At 32.7% G+C, this 11,379-nt stretch overlaps 1 protein-coding gene across 1 annotated transcript; it reads right to left on the bottom strand.

The window, feature by feature from the left end:
* Positions 1–288: 288 nt before the first annotated feature.
* LOC119086050 (trypsin 3A1-like) lies at positions 289–3,206 on the bottom strand. Its single transcript, XM_037196624.1, has 5 exons — positions 2,987–3,206; positions 1,324–1,508; positions 796–1,264; positions 592–736; positions 289–523 (listed from the first exon to the last, which is right to left on the bottom strand). The coding sequence occupies exons 1-4, from the start codon at positions 3,075–3,077 to the stop codon at positions 615–617; spliced, it is 867 nt and encodes a 288-aa protein (XP_037052519.1). The 5' UTR covers positions 3,078–3,206; the 3' UTR covers positions 289–523; positions 592–614.
* Between the last annotated feature and the right edge of the window lie 8,173 nt (positions 3,207–11,379).

Below are 11,379 nucleotides of genomic sequence, written 5' to 3'. Positions count from 1 at the left end.
AATATTGGTTTGGGTCTGGTGAAGGCAAGAAAAGTGATTAAACCGATAACACTTTCGGTTAGAAAATAGGGAAGGATTATGCGTTTACTTCCCTTGTTTATTGAAACCTACTGGTAACCTACGGGTAATGGAATTTCGTACGAATCTTTTTTGACTGTAAACAGTCGTTTTCCCATTATTAGGCCTTTTGAAAACCGTAAACGTTTTATGCAAAATCTATTACTTCAATTGCTTTTCAAACATGTTTTACTTTAGAAGACAAACTGAACAGAAAACACGATTTAGGTTTCAATTGCCGTTTTTAATGCATATTCAAGATCTTACAAAAACCTGCAACTCACAACGTAATGAGAATCCACTTAATGTGATGTTTTCAGTGTGTCCAAGCAAAATCCTTTGACGCGGCGAAATCTTTGCAGTGCGTCGTTGTCCAGTTCGCCCTCGCATGGACGGGTCTCTGTTTTGTGACAATGTCAAAAATCCTTCAAATTACGACTATGCAACAATAATTTGTCTCAAATTTCTGAAAACAAAACAAATTTCGAATTTCAACATAGGAAACTGCTATTGACGTGTCACAACGATACGAACCGTTCAAATTCATGTGAAACCATTCACAACGAATTAGAATTTTCTGTGGTTTTTGGCGAACACAGGCATTCACTTGCGAGTTTTTTGTGGATCCACGGTAAATAATTGACTACTTTTGTATAGATGCCTGGTAAGTTAGGTCGTGCTGAAATGATTTCGGCTATTTATTTTTACTCGTCCTTCTAAAAGACCAAAGAAATTTACCGCATCCACGTCCCCAGGATACGACTCCTATAATATCCATACTTCCAGTGGGTCCTTCCTTATGCATTGCTCCGCCACTGTCGCCTTGGCAAGCATCTTTTCCACCATCATGGTAACCAGCGCACATCATATTATCAGTGATTCGTTTCACGCCATATCCCGACTCTTGACATTGTTCGTGAGACCATACCGGAACTAACAATGATCGAAGAACAGTCGACGTAGGCTTTTTCTCTCCTAATCGTCCCCATCCGGCAATAATTCCCATTGATCCAGAGAAGTCGTCTGTTGTTCCACTAGGCAAGCAAACTGGCTGCACAGTTGGACCATAACTCACAGTCTGATCTAATTCCAGCACGGCAATATCGTTGTCGAAAGAAATTATATCGAATCGCTCGTGTTCATGAATCGTCTTAACTCTTCGGATCTCCGAATAATCTTTAGTTATGTTGTGACCTCCTAAGTAAATCTGGTGAAATTTGCGAATTAGAATGATTCATCGAAACAGTGCATTCACTATTGTGTTACCCGAATATCAGCTGGCTCCATGCCATTAACACAATGGGCTGCCGTTAGGATGTGTTTTTTCGATATAAGAGATCCGCCACAGTAGATTTTACCTTGTCTGGATAGGCCGACTACCCATGGATATTCATGGGCTAATGTTATACTGCCACCGACGATTCGTTGAGCTCTTCCTCTAACACCGCAAACTGGAAGCAAATTAAACTTTGTAATTTCACAGTACAAGAGGGTGTCTTGCAAATTGTACGGTAAATTTTTCCTTTCATTCAAAAACGTTTAACAAAGTCGAAGTTTATTTCGTTCAATAAAATCTTTCTTTCTATATACGACCGGTTTAATGAAGAACAGCAAATTGACAGATCATAGAGAAAAATCATTAAAATAATTGAGTAAACTTGACTGCCTCGAGAAATATTATTTCCATTTTAAATAGCCTTTTCAATTTGAATTTACTGGGGTTGAACGATTTTCTAAAATATCCGGATTATATTTTCATTTACAATTGGGATTGAGAAGAATGAAAAAAAGGGACGGTTAATAGTTCAGTCTCTGACCAAGCTAAAGAAGATATTCGATGAATTTCTTTGTTTGTTTTTTGTATCCCGAAATTTATGTAGATTTTTAATCGCTTACATTACAGATAATCCAAATTAATTACGGATGTTTAGAATGGGTATGTAGGGCTGTTCCAATTTGCTGTATTAAATGACTTCTTTTCCTCTGAACGATTTTATTATCAACAGTAAATGAATTACGATTGAACTTCAGTTTGAATATTTCATTTATGAATTTTGTATAATTTAGATTAGTTTGTGACACAAAATCTAGCACTTCATCACGTATCATTCTTGATAGCAGATGAACAGTAGTTTTTATTAGAAAATTTTATTATTAAATCGTTTCAGCATATTTGTTACTTCATTTAATGGTGTAACAAATTGAAACGAAATCTTTAACTTTATTAGTTTTAACAACTATAAAATACAACAATAGCCAAAACAATACGAATATTTACACAGGTGATATATAACTGTAGGTCTTATGTGAAGATATGTATGTATAAACAAATGAGGTAGTAGATCTTGTCTCAAACACCAAGCTGCACTTTCAACGAAAGATACAGAAGATTAAAAGTTTAAATCATGATACGATTACAGTTTCTAACCGGTTCATTGGTTTTACAACTAAGCAAATTTCTCAGAATCTACCCAACGTAGGTACACTCAACCACGCAATATAACAAAACGTTTATACCAGACGAGCGTCAAAAATTAAAATCAAATAAAAAAATAATTAAATTTTCCCTAAACAATTATTTTTTAATGAAATTATCATTTCACTTGAAAATCAACTATTGTCGACTTTACGAAATGCAACTAATTGACTGAACGTAAATTAGGTATTTAAAGTTATGTCACATTTGCATATAAATTCATTAAATAACAAATTGCGTTGCCGCTATAAAATTTTCGTACGCTATACACACACAGGTAGTGTACGTACCGGAGAGAAATACACACTCTATACAGATGAGTGTACGTACATACATAATGCAAAATTAATTGAAACATGTTTGTATCTACTCTACGATTACAATTTACTTAGAATATAAACATCAAAGGTGTTATGAAAGGTATCAAAACGGAAACGTTTAGAAAATATTTACCACATTCGGTGCACTTTTTATTAATTTTGCCAGGCAATCCATCACTGAACATGAATACTAACGCGAAAATAATTACTGATAACGAATTCATTTCACAAAAATTGTTTTTTTTATTTTCGAATTAAAAACGAATTTCTAGTTTTTTGTTTTGTTTAATAAACCACCCAAAAAATCGCTTAAAAAAGAGTGTAACAGAAAACGTTAAACTGTTCTGCTTGACTAATTGGTACACAATTCACTATAAATAGTTTTGGAGAAATATTTTATAAATACTCAGTTTCAATATAGATTTTTATTTTCTAGTAGGGGTTGCCCTTGGAACTCCTAACATAATCTACCTATGACAATGTATATTTCATCGTAAATTTAAGCATACACACGTTATGTGTGTGTTTATATTGCACATATGTTTAAAACACCTCTATATACTCTTATCAAAATTATCATAACATCAGCTCACACAATAATAATAATAATTGTGTTTGTGACATTCAAAAATGGTGTTCATTGGAAAATGGCTTTATTTAATGCGTTTATTGCATTTGTACCTTAACCCGAAAATGGGTAATAAAATTAATCTCGTCGATAAATAAATGCGTTCCAACCATTGGTTTCAATGAATAAACAAGTTCATTCAGTCAGCCACTGATATATATTTATAGCATCCAATAGGTGCCAGCTGTAACAATGACAAGAGCATTAGTCCATAATCGGCTTCTAAATCTAATGCATGATAAAAAGGGTTGGGTTCATCATTGTGGATTTCAATTCCGTAGTTTGTGTGACCAGTACAAATATGGAATCTATTACTTCTTTTGATCTTTTGATTTTAAAGATACTTTTAAAGTATTGTTAAAATATCTTTTTTTTCAATATTTTTAGCATATTTTGCTATTATAAAGGCATTGCCAGTATTTATTTCTTACGTCTATCGCTGCTGTCGGTAACAGATGAGATCTTAAAAAAAAATCTTGTTTGGCTCCTACCGGTATATGTAAGAGCGGAAGGAAATAACATTCAAAATACTACTAGCTTTGGTTAGAGATTTTGTTGCGAAAGAATTCGTTATAGGCAAGCTAAAAACATTTTTTCATGTGAGTGGTGTGAATAACTTGATTTTTTCCACTCAAAATATGTCTCGACAATACTCTCTCTAGCATCCAAACTTTCCCAAAAATGGATGTAGGGGGGGAAATAAGTTTGAGAAACGCTGATTTTTAATATGACTTAAAACCAACAACAACAACACGAGCGAACAAAGTAGCAGTGATTCATAAACGTATCTACCACCTTAATAATTGTAGTTTGCTAGGGAGAGTATTGGTCTCGACCAAAGCACAGTGCGTTGTCTCGACTAAATAGCATTATTTTGTTTGGTGATAAGATTACGAATTTCTCAACTGTTTCTCCACGGGGAGAAATTACTAATTTCAAATTAGTAACTTTCTCACCTGAATTAATGTTTTCGTTTCGTGTAGAAAAACGGTTAGAAAAACCGCGCACACATTAAAAACGTTGTTCGTCTAGAGAAAAAACAATTAAATCCACCAATAGCAAAGTCTCCAGTCTGAGCGCAGCGAGGTATTTTTTTTTCCAGTCGGTAAACAAATAACTATTCAACAGTCTAAATGCATATTAATAGCAAGCTTGAAGTTCGTAGTAAGAAGTTCATTTTGATAAAATTTCACTCAAATGTACTTGAGTAGGAGTTGTATTATTTTGTCAATTGAAAAACCAAGTGATGGCTTGGATGGATGATACAGAGGCTGATCATCAGTTATCGACAACAATAAGCGATGACCTGGACTTGAGGTTAATGTCGTCTTATATAGAAAAATTGTATGCAACAAAGGAAGTAAAAGATTTTGTGCTAGTAGCTATTCGATACAGCCGTTTGGCTTACCAGATCGAATATCAATAAATTGTACTATATTTGTGTCTTTTTAAAATCCGTTTTAAATTTTAGTGTACTGTATGGATCAAAGGAAAGAAGGTCGTAGTTTATAAATCGAAGATTAAAACGTATGCCGAGATCGGAGAATGTGGTTACCGGAAAGAAGTAAAAACCGATAGTTTATTAAATTAAAGATAAATTGAACGTCACTTTAATTCAGTGCAACATTTCAATCAAATGCTGTTGTGCTAACTTAAAAAAAAGCTAAAAATTGTTGCAGTTAACTATACAATCAATCAATCATTACAGTATAAGTATATCCATTTATTGATTCGACCTGTAACAAATAATAGGTCCAACCAACTGTTTCTTTTTTAAATTGCAGACAAAGTAGTAATTTTTCAATGTTTTTTCTTTCTTTATCGTAATTATTATATATGCATTTTATGACCCACTTTGAGTACTATAGGGCCCTTTTAAATGTGGATCACCATATTTTCCATGATTGTGAGCATTGAGAGATCTAATAAAACAATTTCGTTTTTTTTTCGATTGAAAAGTTGTATACATCATCAAACCTTGTGTCACCTTTAAATCTAATCAAAAAATTAAACATGACAATATCGACAGAGTAAATTAAAATATTATCGAGATAAAACTGGAATTTGCAGACGAATAATATAATTTATAATTGGATTAGGTCAAGTTCTAGCGTTATCATGGAAACTGTGTACTAGGAACATTAGGAGCATTAATTGAAATTTATCACCAAAATATTTACGGAAATTTTGAGTGATCAATGCTCTAATTAGACTTGATTCCGACATCCAGTTAACAGGTTGAACTGCGTGTTCAAATTTATTGTTACACATTTGATTCATACCACTCATGGTATATACACGGTAATATAACAAACCATACATACCTTTATGATGGAACGTTTTGTTGTTGCTTTTCCCCATTTGAAATTATTTGCTTTCTTCCGTTCAACGATCGACATTGAAATAGATAGTCGAACTAATGCTAAAAATGTTTCTATAATTTATTTAATGAATAACATAACATTGACTTTGAAAAGTATTTTAACATTATTGCTATGAGTACATTATATACTTTTGGCATCAATGGTGTTATGCAAAGTTCAATGTAGTTTATTGTTTTGTTAGATGTATAATGACGCACCTGTGTATGACTCGATAAGTGAAATGCAACCGGTCGGCGTTTACAATTTATGACGATAAATCATTTTTGTTTGTGTATTATAGAGAGATAGCTGTATATGGCTGTATGATAAATTGCTAATAAGGATATTCATTTCTTCCATTTTATTTCTTTGAAAAACATTTGAACGGAAACTGGGCTCTGATAACATTTAATGGGTTTCATGCTCCGCTTTATGGCTGCAGATAGGAATGACTACAATAATAGCGTGAGTATTCATTCACCCGAACACGATTTTGTAATCAATTTAGAGTATAATGTCAAGTCGTTTGCTATTTTTCTCTGCTTCTCTGAGAAATTGTTTACTTATGGCAAAATTGGCGAGGTTGTGTGAGACAGCAGTTGTGGAATTTTACTTAGGTCTTTACGATACGATTAGTTCAAAGAAAATTTGAAAACTGATGTCAAGTTAAAGTAACCCGAATTTTCTTTTACGCGTCACATTAGGATCACTTAAGGGTCAAGTCCACCCAGTAAAACCCGAGTATAAGGTAAGGCTCGAAACAGGTCAGGTCAATCTGAAACCTGACCTTGAAAACCTGAAACCTGATTCGACCTGAACCTGAACTGATAGATTTTGACCTGACATGGTTGACCAGAGCCTGAAAATTGAAAACCTGACCTGACCTGAATTTATCTTGACCTGACCTGATCTTTACTAATTTTTACTATAACTTATGAAAAACGCGTAACTTTGAATATATAGATACACTGCATGAAACTGCGAAACAAAAAACATAATTTTAGAAGTCCACAACAACGAAAATCAAATAGAATATGCAAAATGAATCAGGTCAGGTCAGGTCAAGTTAAATTTGAAACAGGTCAGGTCAGGTCAGGTCAAATTTAAAACAGATCACGTAAATTTCAGATCAGGTCAGGTTTTTGATTTTCAAGTCACATGTCGACCTAAACCCGACCAATTCCGAGTCTTAAGACTCGGTATCAGGGTTTATCAAGTACACAATAGACTCAAGTACTCACGAACCTAACAACCTAATTTGATTTCACTACATTCAACAAAAGAGTTGTACTGGCTATAGAGGCTGTGCTCTCTTGCTGCATTTATGGGGGTTTATTAAAATTAGTTCGCTCGTCGTGTAATTGTGAATAATTTCCAAACTTTTATGATTTCATTTATTTTATGAATTGAATATTCAATCATTCATGTACTTCAACAAATGCAAACTGTTCCCATATTACGTGCATACCATATCCATTATTTTGTGCATACAACTCCAACCAAATATTAGTTTTTTCATTAAACATTTTTTTTTGAACTACGAAAATGATTGTTCGTTCGCGTATTTTCCATGCTTTCCATTTCCGTCTATTTCATTCTATGTAATGCTTTCAGAGGTCTCCACATTTTTAGCATTACTTTTCATGGTTTCAGAAAGTTTTTAAACGAATTAGACGTGTACGGTTGATGGTTTGTATGTTTAAAAGCATTGTGGTACGGTTTCATATGTTTTAGCGTTCATAAAATGTCTGCAAAATGTTTTGTTCTTTTTTTCCAACTGCGAGTGTGGGTTGATTGTGGTTAGTTAGCTCTTCCTGTGTGTTGGGTTTTTTCCGAAATTGTTTGTGACTACATTTTTCAAGTACATAATACATTTCTGTTCTACACACGCTGTTGTTTAATGGAAATGTTCATGTTTAACTTCACTTTTTCGGACGGCTGTGTCATCTGATGTACCGACATTGACGAAAATAATAAGCGATACAGATTCTGATTAACAATAATTAATAAGAACTAATGAAGTAAAAGACTTTGAAAGATTCTCTTTAAAATGCTTGTACGAGGTGGTGTGTATTATAGAAGATTGACAGACAAAATGTCTTGAATAGGACATTAGGGCAAACTAGAAAGCCCGTGTTGTCAGGAAATAAAAGTATACATTAGATGCAATTTTCAATCAATCTAATTTATGCGATATCGATGTTACCATACGTGTGTACCACACACATCTGTGTAGTAGTAGAAAGTAGAAAAGTCATAAATACATCCTAAGCGATGATACCATACTGAACGATCAAATTAATTTATGTTCATCTGTTATCGATAACGACAACAACAAAAAATAAATGACAAGCTCTGACTGATGTGCGCTTTATTGCAAATTGTATGCTACATTGCTACAAGAATTGAAATAAAAGATTTCACATCAATCTATTGATCCCAGATCGAAAGAAGTAGTAGATATGATAATAACATTATGCCGTTCGAGAAAGTCAATCACTAGCTACCAACAGTATTGAAGGAATCTCAAACATAGGTGTTATTGTCAGTTGTTGCTTTGAGGATAGACCACCAATTGCTTTAGAAAATTGCAAAGACCCATGTCTAGCTAATGTGTTTGGACTCTATAATAGTCCGCACTCGATAATTGAAACGGATAATCACAAGGTACGTTCGTAATTAGATTTTTGTTTAATTTATTCAACGTGTACCAATCGATACATTGAATATACATCGATGGTCCATGGCCATGTAGACGATTTATTACCACAGCTTATTTAATATGGACTAGGCATTACAGTCAAATTCAATTTGAATTCACAATTACACAAAATTCATTTCAATATATTTTGCGACTACACATTCATTCTGTTTTGGAATACAAACAGAACAATTATTTCCTTGGCAAATGATAAAAAATTTAAAATACCAGTTTTCGTGTGAAGTTTCTTGATCCGAGGCGAAGTTAAGGACACAAATCAAACGACAACATGACTTTTGTCCCATAGTTTTGTTATGAATTTTACGTGTTAATGCTGTAACTATTATTTACAGGTAGGAATAGGCCACGTTATACATGGCTAAATGTTTACATTGCCATTTAAAGCGTCTTACCCCAAGTAGAAAAGCTAAAGTCAAAAAAAGAAACTAAATTTGGAATATTTAAGATTTGTAGCTATTTATCTCATTTTGGTGAAATTTCTTGACACTTATTCATCATTTTGGTGATTTAAAAAAGCTAATTGCAAACCAAACTTCCAAAATAACAAAACTGGCAAAAAAAACATCACCAAAATGCGAGGAAATTGTTAATATTTTCTGGTGTTCCTTATTTTTTTCTTGGTGGTTCTTCTTCGGCTCTACTCTTTATCGTACTTCTTCTCATTTCGACGATTTTTTTTTTACTTAGACGATTTGACTTTGGCGATATTTAACTAGAATACTATTACATGTTGTGAGCTCCTAAACCTATTATATCTTGTTTTCCCTAGTGATGTAATAAACCACTTTTAACCCCAGGGAAAGCATGTAAATAATATTTTTCGCAACAAGTGACGATAAGTAGGACTTTCCCTTGCCTTTATTGCGAAAAACGTTTTATACAACTCGATGATAAATGTTTCTTAGGCACACGATGTGTATTGTCACACTCGGCCTAGGGCCTTAAGTGACAATCTACACATCTAGTGTCTAAAAAAACATTTATCACTCGGTTGTATAAATAACTATTACATAACTAGGGATAAAAAGATGAAATGTAGAATTTTCGGGTGAATTTTGTTGATCCGAGACGAAGCCGATACTTTTCATTTTTGTATCCCTATTTATGTAATGGATTTTTCATACCAAGGACCCGAAAAGTGCGACTTCGTCGCTCTTTTTCTCCGTCCAATATGAAAAATACTATTCGTACCACGGACTAAAAGTCTTTTTTAGCGTATTCGATTCCAGACCTCGCCTTCTCACACGCTAAAAAAGACTTTCAGTCCTAGGGACGAAATGCACTATTACATGCTGAGGACTTCGAAAGAAGTGCTTGAAACATGAAAAGTACTGCTTCCGACGCATGTAGCATATAAATTGATTTTAAATGTTTTGGAGTTTTCAACGATCGAGTACAGAAAAAAATGCAAATTTCCTTTGTCCTGTCCATCACGTGAAATTACGGTATCTCGTCTTCAGCTCTACAAACTTTGCTGTTATGTAATAAACAATTTACCTCTGGTATAGTCTCCTATTATTCTCTTCAATTTTTTGTCTAAAAATTCATCTTGCGATTGTATCGTACTTACCTCCTGTTGAGTGGTTCGCTTATTTCAAAGCTGCGATTCGTGGAAAAATACCCGTTCTGTGCGAGTGAAACAATAGTCACGGTATTCAATTAATTAATATTTATTCTTTTTAGTTTTTTATGTTTTATATTCTCATAAATATGAATATGAACAACAATACAAATACTTATTTAGTTTAAATTTCATTTACTGGTTTTTGGTTGTTTTCTTTTTTTTTTTTTTGGTTTTTTAAATATATTATCAAGAGGTATTATATGAATTTTTATTTTTAAATAAATTTACCTATTCATCCGTGTTTCAATTCATCTTTTTAACATTTTTAGTTTTTTTTTTTACAAATTCCTTATACGTTTTTTTTTAATTATGAGTTTTCTTTTTTTTATAGTTTATTTCATTTATTTGTTAAATTTTATTTCCATTTTATATTCTAAAAATTGTTTATTTTTCCTTATTTTCCATTTTTATTATTATTTTTTAATAAATTGTGAAATTACATTTCATTACACCATAATGATTTACGAAAGTTTTTTTTTGTTTGTTTTACGTAGGTAATAATAATAAATTAAGTTGAGACGCAGTTTCTATTTCCATTCATTTATATTTACTTGATTTGATTATCCCGTGTCGTCTTCAAATTGAACAATAAAAATATCCCTTGCATCTCTCATGTATCAATTCGCATGCATCTAAGTTAATAAAGTGTATCATCATTTCATTCTTAGTTTCGTCATAAATGTTTTTTAAAACAAAAACAATTTTTCGCTTTTAGTTTTGATTTATTTCATTAATTTAACGACACCTTTCTTGGTACCGGGGTTTGCTTGGTTTTACAAGCAAATGATCACCTGTTGTGATCACTTGTTTTCAACAAAGTCTTCCTCGATTTATTAGTACGAATTGTTTATCAGCATCAGCGGAAAACACTTTTGGTTCCTGAATTTAAATCGTAAAAATTATCGAAAGCTCTAGTTCCGAAAATTTATTTTTGTGATATTCTCAAGAACTATACCAATGGAGAAGCAAAATTGACAAAAGTACGCTTTGGCTAGTGTCATTTATATAGCAAAATGAGTGTTTTAAATATATGAAGTAATAGATTTCAATTTTATTGAAAATACTTGCTGTAATACCACATGTGGAAGGTCAACCGATAGTTAACGAAAAACGTTACAGTTAATTAAATAAACATTTGTAACCATTAACGACTGTGAGTCTCATTCCAAATAGTTCTCAACCAAATCCG

Source organism: Bradysia coprophila, chromosome IV (genome assembly GCF_014529535.1).
Source record: "Bradysia coprophila strain Holo2 chromosome IV, BU_Bcop_v1, whole genome shotgun sequence".
In the NCBI taxonomy this organism is placed as follows: Eukaryota; Metazoa; Arthropoda; class Insecta; order Diptera; family Sciaridae; genus Bradysia; species Bradysia coprophila.
The sequence above is the reverse complement of the archived record's forward strand: the minus strand, read 5'-3'. Positions and strand labels throughout refer to the sequence as shown.

What these genes read in the sequence shown, in the direction of transcription:
- LOC119086050 (XM_037196624.1), bottom strand. Translation starts at nt 3,077, where the DNA reads ATGAATTCGTTATCAGTAATTATTTTCGCGTTAGTATTCATGTTCAGT. An exon ending in TAAAAAGTGCACCGAATGTG is followed by an intron (nt 1,509 to 2,986) that starts GTAAATATTTTC and finishes ATTTGCTTCCAG; the next exon opens with TTTGCGGTGTTAGAGGAAGA. An exon ending in ATCCTGGGGACGTGGATGCG is followed by an intron (nt 737 to 795) that starts GTAAATTTCTTT and finishes AAATCATTTCAG; the next exon opens with CACGACCTAACTTACCAGGC.